General features: G+C 42.2%; 1 protein-coding gene across 2 annotated transcripts; it reads right to left on the bottom strand.

The window, feature by feature from the left end:
• Positions 1-374: 374 nt before the first annotated feature.
• Positions 375-23546, bottom strand: LOC140717296 (polymeric immunoglobulin receptor-like). 2 transcript variants are annotated; one of them, XM_073030737.1, is made up of 8 exons: positions 23353-23546; positions 12799-13119; positions 11181-11501; positions 7978-8032; positions 6538-6632; positions 2944-3008; positions 2386-2480; positions 902-1039 (listed from the first exon to the last, which is right to left on the bottom strand). In XM_073030737.1, exons 1-7 carry the CDS (start codon positions 23429-23431, stop codon positions 2427-2429), a joined length of 990 nt encoding a protein of 329 aa, XP_072886838.1. In that variant the 5' UTR covers positions 23432-23546; the 3' UTR covers positions 902-1039; positions 2386-2426. The 2 variants fall into 2 exon arrangements, with proteins under 2 accessions (XP_072886837.1, XP_072886838.1); XM_073030736.1 differs by lacking the exon at positions 2386-2480 and having other exon boundaries at positions 375-1039; positions 23353-23541.
• Positions 23547-25389: the final 1843 nt, after the last annotated feature.

Here is a 25389-nt window from a genome sequence, read left to right as displayed (position 1 = left end):
ACTACCCCACTATGGGAAACATCCACTCCACATCCACTCTATCTAAGCCTTTCAATATTCAACAGGTTTCAATGAGATCCCTCCTCATTCTTCTGAACTCCAACAAGTACAGGCCCAGAGCCATCAAACGGTCCTCATATGTTAACCCCTTTATTCCCGGGATTATTCTTGTGAATCTCCGCTGGGCTCTTTCAAATGCTAGCACATCTTTTCTTAGATAAGGGCTCAAAACTGCTCACGGCTCTCTAGGAACCATCCTCTCCACATCCACTTTATCTAGGCTTTTCAATTTTTGATAGGTTTCAAAGAGAATTTCCCCCCCCCCATTTTCCTCATGATTACAGAAAGAATGTTATCAAATATCAGAACGTACGTTGTTTTAAAGGCAGTTTATTGACAAACACATTTAATGTTTTTTTACACTTTATTTCCTCATCATTAAGTTGTGAAACAGTAATTATTTGATGAATTGCATAATAACCCAATGGGTCTTTCACAAGCATCTGGTGTTGCAATTGCTTTAAAAAGATGCTCTGTCGAGCCCTTTGAAGGCGTTTCCTCTGTAAAACTGAAAAATGGTTGATGGCTCTGTTAGAGGGTGAATCCACAAATTGCTCTTCACTGAGCTTCCTCAATTTTTTTTAGTGTAGAGGGTTTACTACTACTGCTGGGGAAGTGCTCAACAGGTCACAGTACACAAATGAGGAAGATTTGTCTCTTAACAACACTGACAAGATGTCTGGGCTAATAGTTCAATGCCCGGCTGAGGATGTGTTAGCTGAGACGAAGGAGCACATTAAAATGTGATCTGATAAATATAACGTGAAGGTTTAAGGCATCAATTACAGAAGCATTATGATTGCAGTCCATTTGTTGAGAATGGATCAATTCTGAATATCAAGCAGTGCTGTGGCTAGATGTTCTCCTCCTTTTCTCGGACAGGCGTCTCACGAATGTAGCAAGGGTCGCCCTGTGTCTCAGTGCTGGATTTGGTTGTTGTCGTGCCACTCGTGGTACTTCCTGCGTCATCCCTAGAGGACTTGTTGACAATGTTAAATGATACTACATCAGTTAGTCTCCACATGAAGAAAACTTAAACTTTGGTATTAGAAATGGATCCCACCATGACATGATACATTTTTTTCCTGTTTTAATTATTACCAGAATTTAATAGCAACAGCAAAATAACTTGGATAAGGAGGCTAGCTGTACAATTCATTTTACTTTACTTACTGCCTGTTACACTGCTAATGTCGAAGGCAGCAATGAAAGTCCTCTATCTCTGGCGGGTTCAGAGCCTCCTCCATCATGTCAGTAGCTTCCTCTCAGTTTTCACTACTGTTAGTCAAGCGAATCTCAGGTGGAGGCTCAGGAATACCATTGCACTCATAAATAGAAGGATTCTTCATTGCTTTTTCCGTAATAGTTTTGTTTTACCAGTCTGGATTGTTAGCTGTGGGCTGAACCCCTGAATCTGGGGGGGGGGGGGGGCCGGTGGACCATTCTTAAACTATTCTCTACCCTTTGACCTGTTTGGCCATGGGTGACGCTACCAAGAGCCAAAGCATAAAGCCCTGACTCCAGTCAACCTAGCTGTCTGGGTCATTGAGGCATGGAAGCCTCTAAACCCAACGACAAGGTTGTTGGCGGCATTTTCCTAAAAAGATTGATGGAACTAGAAGAGCCACTTCCTCATTGCTTCAGTGTCCCAAGTTCAATCCTAATCTCCAGAGCACCCACAGATTCTGCATATTCTTCATAGCATTGTGTGGGTATCCTTTTATGCCTCAAACAAGGTTAATTGTCTGCAGTGAATTGCCTCTGGTGTGAGTGGGTGCTGGAATTTGGAACATGGGAGAATACATTCCAGGTAAAATTAGTGAGGAATTGGGACTGTTGTGTGAGCCAGCATACATTCATTAACACACACAAATTGCTGGTGGAACTCAGCAGGTCGGGCAGCATCTATGGCAAGGAATGAACAGTCGACATTTCAGGCTGAGACCTTTCATCGGGACTGGACATGAAGCCAGATTAGTTAAAGTTCATTGTGCTAACCACTATGTGGCACAGTAGCGTAATGGCTAGCACAATGCATTACAGTTCCTGAGACCTGGGTTTGCTTCCCGGCACTGCCTAAATTGGCTCAAAGGGTCAAAGGGGCCTATTCCACACTGTATCTCGATAAATACGTAAATGCAGTGAAATGGCCTCCTTCTGTGGGATAAGGAAGTGTGGGAATGTAGTCAGCTCCTCAAAAGTGAAAGTCAAGGGAGGGTTCATGAAAGGTTAGAGGGACATCTGCAAGAAACTGGGCATTGGTGTTTCCATGTGGTACTGAGGAACAGCCTAGACTAGGAACTATGGATCTGATGGCCAACTCACTTCTTGAAATTTTTCATCACCACCACAGCTTCTTCCATGAGTTACTGAGCTTCTTGGGAACCTAGAAATACGTATAGTCCTTCCTCCTTCTTATCCTGAAGAGATGGAAGACATTTTTCTAACCAACTCTTGGACTTACAGTCAACAAACCCATACTGAGTCATTAAAGAGCAGCTATTATTCTCTTGAAGACTCTTCAACCAGTACTTGGCTAGACGAGCGTATCATTTTATTGATCATTCAACTATGAATGGGTTCATAAAGTAAACTTAACTGTAAATGAGGTCACTGGGTATTCGGCACTGTCACACTTTAACAAGAAGATTGTTCACTATAGTATGATTGACTCAGTCAAAGGTGTTGCCAGCATATTCTATTTTTATAATATTAGAAATTTAACTTTACTTGGATTCAGGAGTAGGTTCTTGTTAGACTTAGATTTTAATGTAAGAAAATAAATAATTGGGTTATTCCATTTTTAACACCAGATAAATAATCATGTGAGAGATTGTAGCAAGATACATGTTAATCATCAGACATTAGATGTGAATTACTTACCCCAGAAGTAGTGACTGAATTAGACTCTTCCCCAATGTATCTGAATCCTTTCTCACCTAAGCATGCTGTAGAAATACATTAGAGAGTTATGATTAAAAATTAATACACTGAATCATTTGCAGTATACACCCAGTGGCCACTTTATTAGTTAAATCTGTACACCTGCTCGTTAATGCAAATATTTAATAGCCAATCATAAGGCAGCAACGTAATGCATAAAATCGTGCAGACATAGTCAAGAGGAGAAACCAAACATCAGAATGGGGAAGTACTGTGATCTGAGTGACTTTGACCGTGGAATGATTGATGGTGCGGGATAGGGTGGTTTGGGTATTTCAGAAACTGCTGATCTCCTGGGATTTTCTCCACAGTTTATAGAGCATGGTGTGAAAACAAAATCATCCAGTGAGCATCAGTTCTGTGGGCAAAAATGCCTTGTTAATGAGAGAGGTCAGAGGAGAATGACCGGACTGGTTCTAGCTGACAGGAAGGTGACAGTAACTCAGATAACCACGTGTTACCACAGTGGCATACATAAGAGGATCTCTGATTGCACAACACATGGAATGTTAAAGTAGATGAACTACAGCAGCAAAAGGTAATGAATATTAGGTACTGTACCTCCTGTAACTAATAAAATGACCACCAAGTGTGTATTTTAAGGAAAAATGCAGCAGACAAATCTACTAAAACATTACATCTTTACTTCAAAATGGGCAATCCAAATAATTTATTATCAGAAGAGTTCTCTTTGCAACATTTATAAGCATACAGAATAATATTACACAAAGGACTGTAGCTTTAAAGTGTGACTTTAATTCACCATTATGGCTCAGTAAGTTGTTCAATGATCCAATTGAATCCCATGCACATTTAACAAGGGTTTGCAAATACATTTGAATTGTTGGTATTGATTTAATAATTTAGTAAATGGATTAATTGAACCATAAGGATTGACTTGGATGAATTTCATACACAGAACCAATCTTCCAACTCTAATCCGCTTGGAACGTCATGTTACATTGTCCTTTTGCTGCATTGTATATTGTTTGCTTTCTATGGCTTTATTTACATCTGTAATGCCAGTGCATATTCTTATTCATTGTTTCGACTGAGTACTGCTGCTTTCTGAGATTCCTGCAGGTGTCAGCTGGGGCTCCGTTGGTAACACTGTGAACTAGAGATTGTGGGTTCAAATCCCACTGTGAGGATTTGAGCACAAAGATCTTGCCTGACAATTCAGTGTGAAACTTAGGCAGTAAATTAATGAAGATGCTGTCAGCAACTTAGGCTTTATCTGTCCTTTCTGAAGAATGCAGGAAGGTCGTGGAAGGGGAATTTTCCTTGTCATTTGATGAACATCAAGTTGTAAATTTAAGGAGGCCACCTTCAACAGGACCCCACCACTAAGGACATCTTTCCTTCTCTACCCCCTCTGCTTTTCACAGGGATAATTTCCTCCACGACTGCCTGGTCCACGTGTCCCTCCCCACAGATCTCCCACCTGGCACTTATCCCTGCAAGCGGAAGTGCTACACCTGTCCCTACACCTCCTCTCTTACTGCCATTCAGGGCCCCAAACAGTCCTTCTAGGTAAGGCAACACTTCACTTGTGAGTCTGTTGGGGTCATCTATTGTATCCAGTGCTCTCGGTGTGGCCTCCTCTACATCGGTGAGACCCGACGCAGATTGGGGGACCACTTCGTCGAGCACCTCCGCTCCGCCCGCAACAACAGACTGGATCTCCTGGTTGCCACCCACTTCAACTCTGCTTCACATTCCCATTCGGATATGTCCATACATGGCTTCCTCTACTGCCATGATGAGGCCAAATTCAGGTTGGAGGAGCAACACCTCCTATACTGTCTGGGTAGTCTCCAGCTCTTTGGTATGAACATCGAATTCTCCAAATTCCAGTAATTCCCTCCCTCTCCCTTCCCCCATCCCACTTTCACTCAGCCTCCTCTTCCAGCTGCCTATCACCTCTCTCATGATTCTGCCTTCTTCTACTACATATAGTGCTTTCTTCTTACATTCCTTCTTCACCTCTCCTGCCTATCCCCTCCCCCACACCTTGATCTTTCCTCTGATTGGTTTTTCACCTGGCACATTCCACCCTCCCCCCCACCTTCTTTATAGGGCCCCTGCCCCCTCCTTCTTTAGTCCTAACGAAGGGTCTCGGCCCAAAATGTTGACTGCTCGTCTCAACGGATGCTGCCCGACCTGCTGAGTTCATCCAGCTTGTTTGTACGTGTCTATTTGATAATAAATTGATTTTGAACTTCGATCTTTAAAAAATTCATACTGACGTGAACCATTAACTGTTTCTTTTCCCATAAATGTTCCGTGACCCAATGAGTTTTTGTGTCATTTTGGATTTTTATTGTAAGTTGCTAACATCTTCAGTTTTATGAATTTCCAGTTGTAAGTGTAAGTGTAGTTAGGCTCTGCTTAGTGTGGAGAGCAATGGAGGGGACTGCAGGGTGCAGGAGACCCACTTAGCTGCTCTCCCATTGCTTGGTAATGCATAGCGCAACCAGACAAGTTGGTCCCATAAGATCAAAATCCAAGATTATAAGGAGACAGGTACACAGGAATTTACAGAATGTGCATGATGAGTGTTCTACAATAATTCTACAACATGGATCAGACTTACAGTGTTTTGGATATGTTCGATGGACATATATATCCAGTGTCCCTTTAATCAAATATGATCTCACCCACCCTGCGTGTAGACTGCTTGTCCCACTCCCATCAGGGAGGAGGCTATGCAGCATCCACGCCAGGACCACTAGAACCAAGACAGTTACTTCCTTCAAGCTGTCAGGCTGATCAACACCTCCAGCTACTAACATGTTCCACCACCACTACGCACACATCACCTAGCATCACTTTTTGTACATGCATTCAGTCTAAGTAGTTAACAGTTAGTTGCACGTTGTGCCTTATAGGATTCCTTTTATATTTGGGCGTGCAGTAGTGTAGGGGTTAGCGCGATGCTATTACAGCTCGGGGAGTTTAGAGTTTGGAGTTCAACTCCAGCATCATCTGTAAGGAGTCTGTGTGTCCTCTCCGTGGAATGTGCGGGTTTTCTCCAAGTCGTCTGGTTTTGTCCCACAGTCCAAACACTGGATAGCTTAATTGGTTATTATAAATTGTCCCGTGATTAGGTTAGGATTAAATCAAAGCTTGAAGGGCCAGAAGAGCCTATTCCATGCTGTACCTCTAAATAAATAATTATTTTTATTTATTGTGTTTTTGTTCTTTATGTTGATTGTGTTTTTTTTTTAGATGGCGGATCACATCCGGAATAACAATAATTTTGTTCTCCTTTACTCTCGTGTACTGAAGAATGACAGTAAACCATCTTGAACCTTGAATCTGGAACTTTAAGCCGGGAGTTTCCTTCGTGTTACTCTTTCGAGTGTTTCAAGTATTATTATATCATCGAGAGAGAGAGAGAGAGAGAGAGAGCGAGAGCGAGAGAGAGAGGAACTCTGGGAGAATTCCAGGTTTCCCTCTTGAGCTCACCCATTGAAAACAGGAAGTTTGCTCTTTAATTTGTAATTGAAATTTTAAAGCTGTTCAACTTACCCACTGCTGAATATTTTCTCAACCTTATGAAGAAAACAGCAGCGATAATCGTAACTCCAAATATGATTCCCAGAAAGATGGATAAATTTGTGGTACTAAGGGAGAGAAAATTGCAAAGTTTACTTCTCCAAAGCTTATTTTTCTACTCTGAATAATATTGTGATGGTGTTGGATTCCCTGTCTGCAAAGCCTTAAACTCAAGAGAGTACCTTAAGCCCTATCTGATATCGGTATCTACTGGCACCCTCACTCTAGGGAGGTCATACTGTATTCACCTGCTCTACAATGACTAACTTGCTTCTCTGCCTAGTCTCCATGGAAAGGTCCAGCTGCCAATACACACTGCTTGAGCCGTTTGTCCTGGTTTCTATCAAGGAGGAGATATTTCTAGCTAACAAATAAACACAGTTATTTTATTTTTAACCATACATGCTTAAATTCAGACAAATAGTTTCAATAGATATTTAACACTCATAGAGAATTTCCAGTTTATTAAAGATTTCCAAATTGCAGAAGATTTACAAACTACAAATGATTTCCAAAAACAAGTGCAATTATTACAAACTAGCAGAACATACCACCGAGTTATCGCCAACAACTCTGATCTTTTGGAAAGGTCCTAATTCTATGAGCATTTAAATAGTTATAGAAAAATATATGTCTGCTCCATAGTGAAGTCCTAATTTGGGGCAATGCTAATTATTAGAATTATTATGGTATTAGATAGGAATTTTCAAAAGTTGATTGGGAGAGCTGTGCTAGAAAGCTGAATTTAACAATAAACCATCTCAGGCTCTGGAAAGTGAATATCCATGACAATATAGTCTTGCTTCTTACTTTTCTTCAAGAAGATAACATCCACTATGAAAGATTCCCACCATCAAAGTCAGAGTAAATTTGTGTTTGAACTACTCTACATATATGTCGCACACAGTACCTTGAGATTCAATTTCACCATCTGAATCATGCCGTCCTTTCACAGCTACTATCAGGCAGCACGTACAGAAGTTCCACACTAGCCGGTTTAAGAACAGCTACTTCCCCTCAACTATTTGGTTCTTGAACTAGCCCGAACAATCTTAAGCACTACAGTTCAGCAGATGTACGAACACTTTGACCATTGTGCACTAAAATGAAGATTTTTGTTCTAATCGTGTTCTTGGAAAATAGTGTACAGTTTATGGGTGTTTTGTATGCTTACATGATGTTATGTGCCTGCTAAGCTGCTGCAAGTAAGTTTTTCATTGCACCTGTGTATACATGTACTTGTCTATAACAACAGTAAACTTGACTTTGACTTTAACATTCTGAATTTTATCCTCACAAACTACTGATGTTTGCAGGGTGCAGAACCCAGACACCAACTGTCTACCCAACACTGTTTGCACCCACAGACTATGATAGTGAGAGTCACCTGGCTATTCTCCATTCCACCATTACCTTTGACTTGTTTTCCAAAGTTCATCGGGTGGTGTCGGTGAAGGTGTTGTCAGAACTGGAAAAACAATAACAATGCATGCATTTCACAGACTGTATAACTTTATATTCAGTAGAAGCATAATGCATAAACACTAGAAAGTCTGTAGATGCTGGAAATCCAAAGCAACACACACAAAATGCTGGAGGATCTCAGCAGGTCAGGCAGCATCTATTAGTTGATGTCTCAGGCCAAGACTCTTATTCAGGACTGAGAAGGAAGGGCAAGATGTCAGGATAAAAAGGTGAGGGGAGGGGAAAGAGGCTAGTTTGCAGTGCTGGCAGGGAGATTAGTGAGGAGGGATGAATAGACAGGTGAATTGTGGAGGGAGCAATCCCTGCAAAAAGCAGAATGGGGGGGAGGTAGAGATACATTTAATGGTAGGATCCCTTTGGAGATGGTGGACATTGTGGAGGATAATGTGTTTGATGTGCAGGCTGATACATAATGCATTTAAAGATAATATTTTGTCTTTATAAATTTGATTTTATTTTCTTCTAGACAAAACCCACACAAAGTTTATTATGGTAGGGTTGATTGGGTTTATATCCTTCCCTTGACAAAGTGAGACCTACCATGGTGTCAGGTCCAATCGACGGAGATTGGACAAACTGTTGGAATGAAGTGACATGGTGAACATTTTACTCAACTATTGATCCAGCCTTTACTCAACTATTAATCCATTCAGGGTATTATTAGTTTGGGTAATGAACCACAGACACCAATAGCAGTAACACAATAGCAACTGAGGAATTTAATAAATCAGGCTAAAATGCTAACATGAAACCAATGTATAAAAATGTATCTAATTCATTGGCACCCTTTTTTTTAGAAGGAAATCTACTCCCCTTTAAATGTGGCCCCAGGCATGTAACAATATTATTCACTCTTATTTGCTTTCTGAAATTGCTGGCAAGTGTACAGATTTCTTGAGGGATTGCTGGAAAGATGATATATCAGTACTGACTGCTGAAATGAGCACTGCACGCCACACTCCATCACAGCAAAAGACTACATGTGGACAGTGGGAAGGGAATTACATTCTGACTGTCTTAATAAGGCCTAAGAGCAGAATTAGGCCATTTGGCCCATCAAGTCTGCTCTGCTATCCCATTATGGCTGATTTATTATCCCTCTCAACCCCATTCTCCTGCCTTCCCCCATAACCTTTGACACTGACTAGTCAAGAATCTATCAAGCTCTGTTTTAAATATATACAACAGCTTCCACAGCCATCTGTGACATTGAATTCCTCAAATTCACCACCCTCTGGCTCTGGATATTCCTCCTCATCTCTGTTCTAATTGGGCGTTCCTCTATTCTGAGGTAGAGCTTTCTGTTCTGGACTCACCCACCGCAGGAAAGATCCTGTCCGCATCCAGCTGTGAAAGTTTTGTGTCCGGTGCAACCTCTGCCTCATGATTGTTCAGCACGGAGGAGGAGCTTTCAGAGTTGCACTGTGAACCTTGGGTCTCTTTGCTGGGGGAAGACTGTTGTACACAATAAATAGGAGCATAACATCTTCCAAACCCCATACTAGCCAGACCTATCAAGCACTTCCTGACCCACCTAGGCAGAATCCGTGGGTCCTATATCAGCCATCTCAAAATGCACCTAACTAGTGTGGAATTGGGTCACCTTTCATCTCAGGCAGGACATAAATCTGAGGATAGATTTTACTGCTTCCCTCTGTTTAGGATTATAATATGTATTTTGTTGTAGAGAGGTCCATCCTGCCTTTCTGTCCATACCGTCTAGCAAAGGTACCTCCATAAGACCACAAGGCTGATCTATTTCTCTGAGCCCCAATCTCTCCTGTCTTCCCCCTATATCACTTTATGCCCTGACCAATCAAGACTCCATCAACCCCTGCCTTAAATATAGACCATAAGACCATACGACATAAGAGCAGAATTAGGCCATCTGGCCCATCGAGTCTGCTCCGCCATTCAATCATGGCTGATCCTTTTTTTCTATCATCTCCTCCTCAGCCCTAGTTCCCGGCCTTCTGCCCGTAACCTTTAATGCCGCGTCCAGTCGAGAACCTATTAACTTCTGCCTTCAATACACCCAAAGACCTGGCCTCCACAGCTGCACGTGGCAACAAATTCCACAAATTCACGACCTTTTGGCTAAAGAATTCACCACTCTTTGGCTAACGAGACTCAACCTCCACAGCTGCCTGTGGCAATAAATTCCACTGATTCTGCACTCTATGGCTAAATAAATTCCTCCATATCTCTATTCTAAATGGCCGTCCCTCTATTCTGATGCTGTTTCCTCTAGTTTTAGACACTCCCAGCACAGGAATCATCCTCTCCACATTTAATCCATTGAGGCCTTTCAACATTTGATAGGTTTCAATGAGATCCTCCCTCATTCTTCTGAACTCTAGTGAGTGCAGTCTTAGAACCATCAAACACTTCTCATATGAATCTTTTAATCTCTGAATCATTTTCATGATCTTCCTTTGAACCCTCACGAATGTCAGGACCTTTATAGATAAGTGGCCCGAAACTGCTCACGGTATTCCCAGTGAGGCCTCACCAGTGCTTTATAAAATCTCAATATTACATCCTTCCTTTTATATTCTGGTCCTCTTGAAATTAGTGCTACCATCGGCTTTGCCGTCCTCACCACAGACTCAACCTGCAAACTAACATTTAAGGAATCTTGCATGAGCTTTCCTAAGTCCCGTTGTGCCTCAGTTTCTTTTTGTATTTTCTCTCCATTTAGAAAATTACACTTTTATTTCCTCTGTCAAAGTGCATGACCTTACATTTCCCAACACAGTATTTCATCTGCCTGGAGATACAGGTTGGGGTTGATTGCAAACCAGGAAACACCAATTCACCTGAGATGTCTGCATATGCCTAAATACAGCGCAGAATGACACTCATTTGGGTGTGTTGTTGTGAAGATCTAGGTAATTGAAGCTGTGTGCAACTCAAAGGATGCATTATGAATGCTTTGTCACCAGAAAAATTGTGCTGTTGTCACCTTTGTTCTTTAACATGTAAAATGTGATCTAATGTTGGTTCAGGAGGCCTCTTCCAAGAATATCTCCAGTGTAATGCCTGCTTGTTTTGCTCAATAAAAACATTTATGTCCACGACCTTCAGTGTATCTTGGGTGACTTCATTCACAGTCACAACGCTCGCCTTACCTTCCGTAATATTCAAGTGTATCTCAGCCATTTTGTCGAAACTGTCACTTGTAATACCACACCAGTAATGCCCTGTGTCCTCGATTGTTAGTTGGGTCATGGTAATGGAAAATTCTGTAGAGGTTTGGTTGTCCACAATTGTGATTCTTCTGTCTGTGCCATCCTGCTGGCTGCCTGAATGGGCAATAACACTGCACGATCTCCAGCTGGATCCCTTGCACAAGTACTTTCGGTGGTGCTTGTAATAGGCATTATACTGGCATCTTATGGTGACCGCTTCTCCTACCGTTCCAAATACTTGCTTTGGCCCGGTTATTTCAGCTGCAAGTAAAAGAGCACATTTTAAATTTTTTTGCTTGGTTTTAATTGGCACATATACCGAGAAACAGTCTTGCATAATACAAGTCTAATCAGTACACAGTGCATTGAGATAGAATAAGGTGAAACAATAACAATGCAGAATAAATTGTAAAGGCTACTGAAAATTGCTGTGCAGGTGAATGATAAAGTGCAAGATCATAACAAGGTAGCTTGTGAGGCCAAGAGTCTATTGTACTCTACAAGAGATCTGCTCAAGAATCTGAAAATAATTTGAGTGCAGTTCCTTAGAGACTGTGCTAAAGAACTGGAGCTACAGTGTGATGACTTCCGGTTCATACGGAAGAATAAAAAAGTGATGGGTAGGAGCTACAGGAAGGTAGTCACCTTCCAAGCTGCAGGAAGCAGATACCTGGGTGACTACCAGGAGAGGAAAATGAAAGATACAGTCAGTTCAGTATCTCCAGGAAGACCATTGTTCTCAGCTGCATTTTAAATTCGACCTACAGTCCACGTTCAGATTTGAAGTCTGGTTGCTAATGAAATTAATATTTGCTATATTGCATAATTCCAGAATACACCCTAACAATAGGGCTTAGAGAAGGGATTGATTTAATATTTATAAATAAGCAATACTTCGCTGGCTTACTGCCTTTTACATGCTGGCTATAAAAAATCCTTGAAGTTTCTTCCAAAACAATGGAGTTTTAAATCAAAATTGGTATCTAATTTTGCAATTATTTAGAAAAATGGCAGTAAGCCAGCAAAGTATTGCTTATTTATAACCATTAAATCAATCCTTTCTCGAAGTTAGAATGCTCTCCTATTGTTAGGGTGTATTCTGGAATTATGCAATATAGCAAGTATTAATTTCATTAGCAAACAGACTTCAGAATTGAATGTGGACTGTAGATTGAATTTAAAATGCAGCTGCGAGCAATGGTCTTCCTGGAGATACAGGTTGGGGTTGATTGCAAACCAAGAAACACCAATTCATCTGAGGTGTCTGCATACAGCGCAGAATGACACTCATTTTGGGTGTGTTGTTGTGAAGATCTAGGTAATTGAAACTGTGTGCAACTCAAAGGATGCATTATGAATGCTTTGTCACCAGAAAAATTGTGCTGTTGTTACCTTTGTTCTTTAACATGTAAAATGTGATCTAATGTTGGTTCAGGAGGCCTCTTCCAAGAATATCTCCAGTGTAATGCCTGCTTGTTTTGCTCAATAAAAACTTCTATGTCCACAAGCTTCAGTGTGTCTCGGGTGACTTCATTCACAGTCACAACGCTCATCTTACCTTCTGTAATATTCAAGTGTATCTCAGCCATTTTGTCGAAACCGAAGTATGTAATACCACACCAGTAATGCCCTGTGTCCTCGATTGTTAGTTGGGTCATGGTAATGGAAAATTCTGTAGAGGTTTGGTTGTCCACAATTGTGGTTCTTCTGTCTGTGCCATCCTGCTGGCTACCTGAATGGGCAATAACCCTGCACGATCTCCAGCTGGATCCCTTGCACAAGTACTTTCGGTGGTGCTTGTAATAGGCTTTATACTGGCATCTTATGGTGACCGCTTCTCCTACCGTTCCAAATACTTGCTTTGGCCCGGTTATTTCAGCTGCAAGTAAAAGAGCACATTTTAATTTTTTTTGTTTGGTTTTAATTGGCACATATACCGAGAAACAATCTTGCATAATACAAGTCTAATCAGTACACAGTGCATTGAGATAGAATAAGGTGAAACAATAACAATGCAGAATAAATTGTAAAGGCTACTGAAAATTGCTGTGCAAGTGAATGATAAAGTGCAAGATCATAACAAGGTAGCTTGTTGAGGCCAAGAGTCTATTGTACTCTACAAGAGATCTGCTCAAGAATCTGAAAATAATTTGAGTGCAGTTCCTTAGAGACTGTGCTAAGGAACTGGAGCTACAGTGTGATGACTTCCGGTTCATACGGAAGAATAAAAAAGTGACGGGTAGGAGCTACAGGAAGGTAGTCACCTTAAGTTGCAGGAGGCAGATACCTGGGTGACTATCAGGAGAGGAAAACTGGAAGATGCAGTCAGTACAGACTACCCCCATGGCCGTTCCCCTCAATAATAAATGTAATGTATGGATCTATTTCCTTTGGAGCAATGACTCCCCTTAGCACTATGTATGGACTGTCTATGCATGCATATTAATCTGTTTTCTATGCTGCACGTTGACCTGTTGGCTATGCATGCGTATTGCTCCATCTCTCTCGCCACAATGTGAATACACCAGTTAAAGCTATCTCCTGTGTGCGTGCTTTCATTCAATTGACGTGTAGTTGCAAAGGCACAACAAGTTGGCAATGAGCACGAGCATGAATGTCAGAAAACATCACGAACTGTACCGACAGTAACAGGACGAGACAGTGAGAGGAAAGGGTTAAACGGTATGGAATAGGCCGTCACAGACACTAACAAAGTGCTGCGTGAGTAACTGCATAGTACACAGTGAAATAGCTTTAGTCAAGAAAGTTGATGAATTTAATAGTGCAACTGAAGACTGGGGGTCATATATCGAGAGTGTTGAACTGTATTGTAAGGCAAACGATGTGGATGAGCAAAAAATAGCCTCAGGCTTCTTAGCTTAATGGGTATCGAGACATACTGTCTCTTAAGCAACCTAGTGACCCCTAAAAAGCCAGTAAGCTGGCTCTGTGTCTCAGAAGGGAAGAATGGAAAAGAAAAGTGCAATAGTGATAGGGGATTCCATAGTTAGAGGAATAGGCATAAGATTCTATGAACACGCTTAAGATAGCTGAATGGTATGTTGCCTATCAGATGCCAGGGTCAGAGGTGTCTTGGATTGGGTCCACACCATTCTAAAAGGGGAGGGTGAGCAGCCAGAGGTCGTGGTACGTATTGGTACCAACAACGTAATTGGAAAAGGGAGGAGATCCTGAAAAGAGATAATAGGGAGTTTGGAAGAAAGCCGAAAAGCAGGACCTCCAGGGATAATCTCTAGATTGCTGCCTGTGCCACAAGACAAGGAAGGTAGGAATAGGGTGACTTGGTAGATGAATGCGTGGCTGAGGAATTGGTTCAGGGGTAGCATTTCAGATTTCTGGATCTATAAGATCTCTTCTGGGGAAAGTATGAGCTACACAAAAAGGACAGGTTACACCTGAACCCAAGGGGGACCAATATCCTTGCAGGCAGGTTTGCTACTGCTGTTGGGAGGGTTTAAACTAATTTGACAGAGAGATGGGAACCAGAGTGATAGGGCTGAGGATGGGGCAGTTGGTATATAAGCAGATGCAGAGTGTGGTGTTACTGTAAGAAGTGCAGGCAGATGATAGGGCAAAGTTGAAGTGTAACATGGGAGCAAAATCTAACAGGGTGATGAACACAGGACTGAAGGTGTTATATTCCATTGCGTGCAGTTTACGGAATAAGACAAATGATCTTGTAGTGCTGTTAGAGATTTCTAGGTACAACATTGTGGGCATCACTGAGTCGTGACTAAAGGAAGATCCTAGTTGGGAGCTTAACATCTAAGGATTCATATTGTATCGAAAGGACAAGTAAGCAGAGCAGTTGGGTGGCCCTGTTAGTAAAAAGATAATCTTAGAAAGAGGTACATAGGATCAAAGATGTAAAATCCTTGTCGGTAAAGTTAAGAAAGTGCAAAGCTAAAAGGACCCTGATGGCAGTTATATACAGGCCTCCAAACAGTAGCCAGGATGTGGGATATAAATTACAATGGGAGATAGAAAACACATGTAAAAAGGGAAATGTTACAATAATCATGGAGGATTTCAGTGTGCAGGTAGATTGGGAATATCAGGTTGGTGCTGGTGCCCAAGGGAGGGTATTTGCTGAACCCAGGTAAGTGTGAGGTGGTTCATTTTGGTAGCTCATAAATGATGATAGTTCAAATATAGTATTAACGGTAAGACTCTTGGCAGTGTGGAGGATCAGAGGGATCTTGGAGTCCGAGTCCATAGGACACTCAAAGCAGCTACGCAGGTTGACTCTGTGGTTAAGAAGGCATTTGGTGCATTGGCCTTCATCAATCGTGGGATTGAGTTTAAGAGCTGAGAGGTAATGTGGCAGATATATAGGATCCTGGTCAGACCCCACTTGGAGTACTGTGCTCAGTTCTGGTCGCCTCACTATAGGAAGGATGTGGAAACCATAGAAAGGGTGCAGAGGAGATTTACAAGGATGTTGCCTGGATTGGGGAGCATCCCTCATGAGAATAGTTTGAGTGAAATTGGCCTTTCCTCCTTGGAGTGACGGAGGATGAGTGGTGACCCGATAGAGGTATACAAGATAATGAGAGGCATTGATCATGTAGGTAGTCAGAGGCTTTTCCCCAGGGCTGAAATGGTTAGCATTTGAGTGCATAGCTTTAAGGTGCTTGGAAGTAGGTACAGAGGAGATGTCAGGGGTAAGTTTTTACGCAGAGAGTGGTGAGTGCGTGGAATGGGCTGCCGGCGGCGGTGGTGGAGGTGGATACGATAGGGCCTTTTTAGAGACTCTTGGATGGCTACATGGAGCTTAGAAGATTAGAGGGCTATGGGTAAAGCGTAGGTAGTTCTAAGGTAGGTACTTGTTCGGCACAGCTTTGCAGGCCAAAGGGCCTGTATTGTGCTGTATGTTTTCCATGTTTCTATGTCACTGATTTAGATGATAGAATTGATTACTTTGTGGTGAAATTTGTAGACAATATAAAGATAGGTGGTAGGGCAGGTTGTGTTGAGGAAGGATGGAGTCTGTTGATGGACTTAGACAGATGGAATATAGTGTAGGGAAGTACATGCTCATGCACTTTGGTAAAGGGATTAAAGGCGTAGACAATTTTCTCAACAGGGAGAAAATCAGAGTTCCAAGGACGCTTGCGAGTCCTAACAGGATTCCCTAAAGGCTAACTTGCAGGTTGAGTCGGTGGTGAGGAATGCAAATGCAATGTTTGCATTCATTTCGAGGGAACTGGGATATCAGAATAAAGATGTCATGTTGAGACTTTATAACACATTGGTCAGACTGCACTTGGAGTATTGTGAGTAGTTCTAGTCTTATCGAAGAACAGATGTACTGGCAGTGGAGCAGTCCAGAGGAGGTTCATGAAAATGATTCCAGAAATGAAAGGTTAACATATGAGGAGTGTTTGATGACTCTGGGCCTGTACTTACTGGAATTTAGAATAATAGGGGGATCTCATAGAAACCTATCGAATGTTAAAAGGCCCAGAGAGGGTGGATGTGGAGAGGACGTTTCCAATAGTGGTGACTTTAGAATCAGAGGGTGTAGCCTCAGAATTGAGGGACATCCATTTAGAATAGATATCAGGAGGAACTATTTTAGCCACAGGTTATTGAATCTGTTAAATTCATTTCCACAGATAGTTGAGGAGGCCAAGCCTTTGAGTATATTTAAAGCGAGGTTGATAGGTTCCTGATTAATCAGGGTGTCAAAAGTTACGGGGTACGGGCATGAAAATGGAATTGAGAGGGATAATAACCCAGCTACGATGGAATGATGGAGCAGACTTAATGGGCTGGACGGTCTAGTCCTGTTCTTATGTCTTGAAGTTTTATGGTCTTATAACAGTGAGATAGCAGCTGCACTTGAACATGGTGGTACGTACTTTCTAGCTCTTTTACAATTTAAAATCACGGAGAGCTTGTGCTGGCAACCAGGTAACAACACTACTTAAATCACAATATTTTACTACATCAAAGGCCATTCAGCCTGTTGTATCTATGCTGTTCCTGGAAAGGGATATTGCCACGCAGCATGTTCATAAATTATTCTTCATCTTCACTTGGTTTTCAGCCAAGGACTTCACTCTGGTTTAGTTTCAGATTCAGATTAGTTTATTGTGATAGTTACCTGCTGTCATGAACTGCCTCGTTCGCATGAACCTCGTGAACTAAATAGTTTATGGAGTTTGATTCAGCTGAGTGTCAGCCATTGCATTTGGGAAAGTCAAATCAAAATAGTACTTTCACAGTGAATGATAGGGCCCTGAGGAGTGATATAGGACAGAGGGATCTTGGAATTCAGGTACATGGTTCCCCGTCTACCTGTGACTCCATTTTCAGAGAACGATGTTGTGTTGACCTTTTACCCTACTCCAAGGTCATTCTAACGCTTCTCTCCCAAATAGCCCTTCTTTATTCTTTCACCCATGTGCCTATCTAAGATTTCCTTAAACAACCTGAATGTATCTACCACCTCTGCTACTCTTGGCCGTGTGTTCCACATACCCACCACTCTTCATGCAAAAAAAACTTACCTCTGACATCCTGCCTACACTTTCCTACAATCATCTTAAAATTATGCTTTCTCATGTTAGCCATTTCTGCCCAGGGATAACAGAGCTGGCTGTCCAATCTGTTTATACCCTTTGTCATCTTATACACCTCTATGAAGTCACCTTTCATCCTCCTTGTTTCCAAAGAGAAAATCCCTATCTCCAACCTATTGTCATAAGATATTCTCTCTAATCCAGAAAAGCATCCTGTAAAAGCTACACACGTACACACGCGCACACACATGTACACACGCGCACGGAAGCGCGCACACGCTTTTCCCCAGTTCATTATCTTTATCCGACTGAAGTAATTGATCAAGAGTTCTGTCTGTAACATGCAACCTTCTCTCTGTTTTATCATGGTCTCACTGACAAATTGGCTTAGGGTCTGCACCCAAAAATATTGAACCAGAAATCCTACAAGAATGTGCTTGCAGTTATCAGTGGGAGTTTACTACAAACAAGGGAAAATCTGCAGATGCTGGAAATCCAAGCAATGCACACAAAATGCTGAAGGAACTCAGCAGGCCAGGCAGCATCTATGGAAAAAAGTACAGTCGAAGTTTCAGGCTGAGACCCTTTGGCATTACTGGAGAAAAAAAGTTGAGGAATAGATTTAAAACATGGGGGGGGGGGGGGTGGTGGGAGAGAGGAAAATAAGGTGATAGGTGAAGTTGATCAAGAGCATGTGAAGTGTCGAAGTGTCGATGATATAGGTGGAAAGGAACTGTACCAGGGGGTATAGAATGGAATTGAGGCATGAGGACAGTGGGGCAGGGGCAGGCAGAAACAATAGGCCTACCAGCACAGTCAGGTTTGTGCATCTTATGTAGGAGGTAGGAGTGAGCAGTGAAGGGTAAGGGAGCTATGAATTCAGTGGCAGTGAAAGGAGATCTCCAGAGTTGATGAGGTCTGTAATGAAAGTTGTTTTGTAAGGATTAGCAGAGAGAGAGGTTAGGACATTTTCTTTTAATGAGAGAAGACAGATAGTACAAAGTAAACACAAGGGATTCTGCAGATGCTGAAAATCTGGAGTAACACACAGAGGAACTCAGCAGGTCAGGCAGCATCTATGGAAAGGAATAAACAGTTGACATTTTGGGCCAAGATCCTTCATCAGGACTGGAAAGTAAGAGAATTATAGAGGTTGTTTCAGGATCCTAAGGTTCTGAACCATGAGAACTCTGTGCATATCAGTGATTCAGATAGAGGCATTGAAGTGAATAGAGTTGAAGATTACATGAACAAATTAATCAGAAGATGAAAGGAAGCTCTTGATGTTTTCTGGTAGGGTGCCTAACATGTAAGATAAGTAAAATCTTTGCATTTTAATTATGTTCTGAATGGATTAAGGCTTGGGTTTAACTGACGTCCTCAAAGAAACAGTTGAAGAAGAATGAATCATGGCGATTTTGGGCCAATTACTTTGCAAAGAGTCAGCACAGACCTGAAAGGTGGCTTCCTGCCTTGTTTCATTACAAGCTCTACAATAAAGTTAGTAATAGTTTACAAGAGTACATAAGACAGGTGATTTAACAGATGACCTGGAGCGTGTTCACCATCCAAGGTTGAATTCAGGCACATTAGCTGAATCAGGACTTCAAACAATTTGCCTTGGCATTGACATGCCAGCCGTTTCAATCTGATTCAGGCAAGCAGCCATCTGCACTTAGGAGACCGATTTCCCACTCCTCAGTCATTTACAAATTGTTTGAATCTTGTCCTACTTTAGGTTGTGAACCAAGAGTAAGCTGAACACATTTCAATGTTCCTTCTGTCCATTGGCACGTTTCTGGGAAATGTGTAATCTGCAGCACGTCCGCATGTCTCTAGACATTGAACCACTGCGCCCCCCCCCCCCCCCCCCTCAGTCAGGAAACAAACAATCACTGATGTAGACTTTAACCAGCATTACTGGGAAGTTTGCCAGTGGCTAGTTTCTCAATCACAGCTGGAGTCTGTAACTTCTTTTTTAAGTTGCGGGGCCTGATGCATTAAACAAATGCCCCAGCACAAGGACATGTCCCATAGGTGAAGCCTAACAGAAGTGATATCCAACCTTAAGGAGCCTCACCACCCAGGACATGCTGTCTTCTCATTACCACCATCACAGAGGAGGCACAGGAGCCTGAAGAAAGATTCCTGACATTTTATCAATCACTCCTTCCCCTGTGTCATCAGATTTCTGGACGATCCATGAGCCCATGAGGACTATTTGTTATTTTTATACTTCTTATGTAGCTCGTGATTTCTGTCTGGACTTTGATGTACTATTGCTGGAAAGCAACAAATTCCATGCCAGTGATAATAAAGTTGATTCTGATTCTGCCTCCCAAGCCTTTTTCTTTTCCTTCTGCATGCTCATAGTGATCACTGCTAAAAAAAACTCTATACTACAGTTAGAAAATATTACACCTGGGCAAATGGGACCAGCATAGATGTCACGAACACCTCAAAAAATGGCTGTAACTGCAAGGTTTCTCTTCTTCAGCTGTCCATTGATTTCGACGTTGACTGTGCTGAGAGTTTAGTCTCTGCACGCACGTTTATGGGCCACAAGACCAGCAATGGATCAGCCACACCATCCTGCAACTCTACTCCAACACACCTTGCACAGTAATAAGACAGACGGTGTCATGCCCCCACCATACAGTCTCTCTGGGCTTCCAAATCTGATGCTAAGTGGTACACAGGAGTGTAACAGACTTAGTGGATAAGGAAGCTGCCCCGCAGTGACAACTAACTAGTCTGATGATGCCATCTGTTGACCAGCACTCTGGTTCCTCCGCATGCCACCAAGGTGGCTGTACTGTTGACCCTTTTGGATTCATCTGCCACAGACACCATCAGACGCCCTGCTGCCGGTGTCCTCGTTGGGTGCAGCCTTTGCCTGAAGAGGCATAACCTACAAAGTAGCAAAGACATGCTTACCTTGATTTAGCCAGCCACGATCCTGCTACTAGATCTAGTCTAGTAGTATACCGATGGAACATCACCTTCACGGCTAGGTTAGACTTGCCAGAGAATGACTGTCCGCCGTATTTTGCTGATGTTCGGCCAGTGTCACTCCTACGCCACGGTGAAATGCCAAGGTAGGATTTTGTAGGAGTCATAAGATTTATGACTCAATAGACCCAATAATTTGATTCCCCGACCGAGAACTGAACCAGGCTCATGGCGATGAGAGTGATAAATCCTAACCAGGAGGTGCTGGGTCAAAAGGCTTGTTTCCATCCTGTCTCAAGGATGAAATTTATTCACCAAGACATTTACATATATTAGGAATTCACTATGGTGCGTTGGCGTGACATGGAACAGAAAAACAGCAACATCCAACAATGATAAAGAGTAAAGACAGTTGTAAAAAATGAAGTTAGAGGTTAAGGTACAAATGTGGAATAAAATGTGCACCAATACAGTTCTGTGCAGGAGTCCTAGACACATTTATACAGCTAAGGTGCCCAAGAGCTTTGCACAGTACTGTGCTAATTTTATGTATTGCACAGTCGTGCTGCCACACGAAAAAACACATTTCATGACATACGAGAGTGTTAATAAACCTGATTCTGATATGGGTTTCTATTGTAGATTGAGAGTGGGAAGGGGGCAGGAGAAGAGAATCATGGTAAGGAAAAGGGAAAGGGAGAGGGCAGGGAGTGGGAAGACATTCTGCAGTGATCAATAAACCAATTGTTTGGAATCAAATAGCCTTGTATCGTGTCTCAGGGTTGGGTGTGTCTGCACCGGTTGCACCCCCTGCTCCTGGCTCCTTCTCCACCACCTGTCCCATACCTATCCCTGCGGCACTCCACCCTCACCATTCCCAATGCCCTTTGCTCCCACCAGACTTACAATCTCGCTCTCCACTCCATGTTGACAAATACAGTACTGTGCAAGAGTCTTAGGCATCCTTGCTCTTTAAACGTGCCCAAGTCTTTTTCACAGTACTGTACAAAATATCAGCAGGTAGTAACAATGTAAGCAGCATTATAAAAAGTGGTTTCTAGTGTCTACAGTGCAGTGACGGGGGTAACAGATAGAGTAAAGTGGTGTGGGGGTTGGCTAACTAGTATAGTTGATCACATTAATTGGCTCCATGACATTGTAGTCCTTTGCCGGCAATATCCACATTTATAAGCTCATAAAAATGTAATAAGCAGATGCAGTCTTCATCCCTGAGAAGCCCTGTGCAAAGACCCCATAACACTGATTCACTTAATATCCAGAATTTCATTGGAATACTTGAAAAGTATTTCCAACAGGAGAAAGCCAAAACACTCCCTGATAAAGCAAAGTCCCCCTATTTATTATCAGAATCAGGGGGAATTAGTGACAAGAAGTGATGCACTTCAGCCACATCAACACAGTGGTTACAAACAAATGGACGGATTGCCTTATTAACTTTCACAACATCATGGCTGCATCGATAAGGCACCGATCAGGATTACAGTGAAAAGCCATGACTTGCCTGCCAGAGTGCCTTCAAAGGTAAATCTCCCCGTTTGCTGGGAGCTCCTATTAATAGGCATCCATTCCACTACCTGCCTACTGCAGGACATGCTACTTATAGGAAAGAGTGATAGTTATTCCCCAGTAATACTTGGAAGAATATGAAGGAGTGTCTGGTCATTATTATATTGCTGTCTGTGGAAGCTTGAAGACTTGCAGAGGGAATGCATTTAAGATGAGAGGGTATAATATCTAAGGAAATGTGAAGGGCAAAGAGAGTGGTTTGGGTGCCTGGAATACACTGCCTGGGGTGATTCTAGAGGTAGATATGTTAGAGATTCTTAAGAGACATTTAGACAGGCACATGAATGTGAGAAAAATGGAAGGATGTGGACATTGTGTAGGCAGAGGAGATTAATTTAGCTGGCCATTTGATTACTAATTTAATTTGTTTGTCACAACATTGTCAGCCGAAGGGTCTGTTCCTGTGCTGTACTGTTCTATGCTCTGTGTTCTATGTCTTACAGTACAACAATTACTCTATATAACATAGGGCTATGGGTAACCCTAGGTAATTTCTAAGCTAAGGACGTGTTCGGCACAGTTTTGTGGGCCAAAGGGCCTGTATTGTGCTGTAGGTTTTCTATGTTCCTATAAGCATAAAGACATTGGAGATCATAAAAAAAATTGCTACATGAAAGCAAATATTCCTTCAATATTTAAACTTCAATGAGAATTAAAACACATATTTAATTTAATTTTATTTAATTTATTGAGATACAGGGCGGAAAAGATCCTCATGACCCCCTCACAGCAATCCCTTACTTAATCCTACCCGAATCACTAGACAATTTACAATGACCAAGATATCTACCAACTAGTATGTTGGTAGGTTGATTGGTCGTCCTAGATTGTTAAAATCAAACTGATTTTGACAGTATCAACTTTATTGAGTACACCCATTCTTATCACTGAGTAATAAGGTAATGCAAGACTTGTCAAATATGAAACATAAGCTTTAAAAGTCATTTTATAAGTAGGGGGCAGAGTTAATAAATTAATTCCTCTTAACATTCGAGATGGAACACCATCTTAATTGTTTTGCTTACCTGCCAATGAAATGCTGATGAAGGTGAACATAAGTTGAATGAATTTCATGTTTAGTAATAGTCTGCTAATACAGAACATGATTGCCACTTCGCACAGTCTGACTTTATCCAGAAAGTGTTATTTGCTTCTTATCTGGATATCATGAAATGATGTTTGTTCTCAATTGCGCAAAGCCCCTGCGAGGTTATTTGATGGCAAAGATAATACTGTAAATGTCACTGGATGTTCTCGCTGGAGCGAGATTTTACTCCATCATGCGATATTTCAGTGCTTGCTTATTTGCTGTTCTGCCTGGAGTCTCAAAGGTCGATCACCGCTACTAGATCTCGGGAATCAGAGCCAATGAATGAGGGGGTTGTGCCGAGAAATTCAACTACATAATATCATACAAGGGAAAATCTGCAGATGCTGGAATTCAAAGTAATACGCATAAAATGCTGGCAGAACTCAGCAGGCCAGGCAGCATCTATGGAAAAGAATCAACAGTTGACGTTTTGGGCTGAGACCGTTCTTCAGGACTCCTGATGAAGGATCTTGGCATGAAATATTGACTGTTTACTCTACAGAAATGAAACGTTGAAAGGTTTGCAAAATACATAATGTTGGGCTCAGAGGAGTGCAATAGAACAAAGTGATTGGGGTAGACAGATGCGTAATCCCTTGGAAATGGCATCACAGGTATATTAAAGTTTAATCTGTCTCGAGCCATATAGGCTCATCAGGCTGGTGCTTTTGCCGGTTTCCGTGGCGTGAAGCGACTGAGACTACGAGACTCCCCCCCTCCGCCCCGATAGACGCCAGTCTATCGCGAGGTTAAACCCCAGCATTTTGCCGGTACCCATTTTCAGCTGGGTACCATTTTGCTTATTTGCTGTTCTGCCTGGAGTCTCAAAGGTCGATCACCGCTACTAGATCTCGGGACTGGAGCAATGTGTGGTTAAGTGCCTTGCTCAGGGACACAACACGTTGCCTCGGCTGGGGCTCGAACTCACAACCTTCAGATCGCTAATCCAACGCCTTAACCACTTGGCCACACGCCACATATACATCACAGGAATAGCATATTAAAGAAAGCTTTTGGCACATTAGCCCTCATAAATCAATGCATTGGATAGAGGTGTTGGGATTGTATAAATCGTTGAGATTGTATAAGCCATTGTTGAGGTTTAATTTGGAGTATTGTGCGCCGTTTTGGTCACCTACATCCAGGAAAGATGCAAATAAGGTTGAAAGAGTGCAGAGAAAACTTATGAGAATGCTGTTAGGACTTGAGGACCTGAGTGTTCAGGCAAATTTGTAAAGGTTAGGACATTATTCCTTAGAGCTTAGAAAACAGAGGGGGAATTTGATAGAGCTATACAAAACTATGAGGGGTATAGAGAGGGTAAAAGTAAGCAGGCTTTTTCCACTGAGGTTGGTTGAGACTATATCTAGAAGTCATGTGTTAACAGTGAAAGGTAAAATATTTAAGGAGAACATGAGAGGGAAGTTCTTCACTCAGAGGATGGTGAGAGTGTGGTATGAGCTGCCAGTGGAAGTGGCTATAGACCTTGTGCAGGCTAATAGGACCAGGCAGATTAATGGCTTAGCATGGACCAAGTGGGCTGAAGGGCCTCTTCCTGTGCTGTAGTTTTCTATGACTTTATGACTATGAACTGCTCCCACAAACTATGGGCTCAATTTCAAGAGCAAACACGAGGAAATCTGCAGATGCTGGAAATTCAAACAACAACCCACACAAAATGCTGGTGGAACACAGCAGGCCAGGCAGCATCTATAGGGAGAAGCGCTTGTCGACGTTTCGGTCCGAGATCTGACGAGGTCCTGACGAAGGGTCTCGGCCCGAAACGTCGACAGCGCTTCTCCCTATAGATGCTGCCTGGCCTGCTGTGTTCCACCAGCATTTCGTGTGTGTTGTTGACTCAATTTCAAGGACTCTTCAGCTCATTGTCTTGATATTTATTTCTTATTTATTACACTTTCTTTTTCTTTATTTTTTTGTAGTTGCATTGTGTGTTGTCTTTTGCACAGTGGTT

The sequence above is a fragment of the Hemitrygon akajei genome, chromosome 27 (genome assembly GCF_048418815.1).
Source record: "Hemitrygon akajei chromosome 27, sHemAka1.3, whole genome shotgun sequence".
Classification (NCBI taxonomy): Eukaryota; Metazoa; Chordata; class Chondrichthyes; order Myliobatiformes; family Dasyatidae; genus Hemitrygon; species Hemitrygon akajei.
Note: the sequence above shows the minus strand (reverse complement) of the source record. Positions and strands in the feature narration are given on the sequence as shown.

Excerpts from the sequence above, each read along its gene's own strand:
- LOC140717296 (XM_073030736.1), bottom strand. The coding sequence starts at position 23,431 with ATGTTCTGTATTAGCAGACTATTACTAAACATGAAATTCATTCAACTT. Across the intron at positions 13,120-23,352 it reads CATCAGCATTTCATTGGCAG|CTGAAATAACCGGGCCAAAG; the intron begins GTAAGCAAAACA and ends TTTTACTTGCAG. Across the intron at positions 6,633-7,977 it reads CTTTGGAAAACAAGTCAAAG|TACCACAAATTTATCCATCT; the intron begins GTAATGGTGGAA and ends TCTCTCCCTTAG.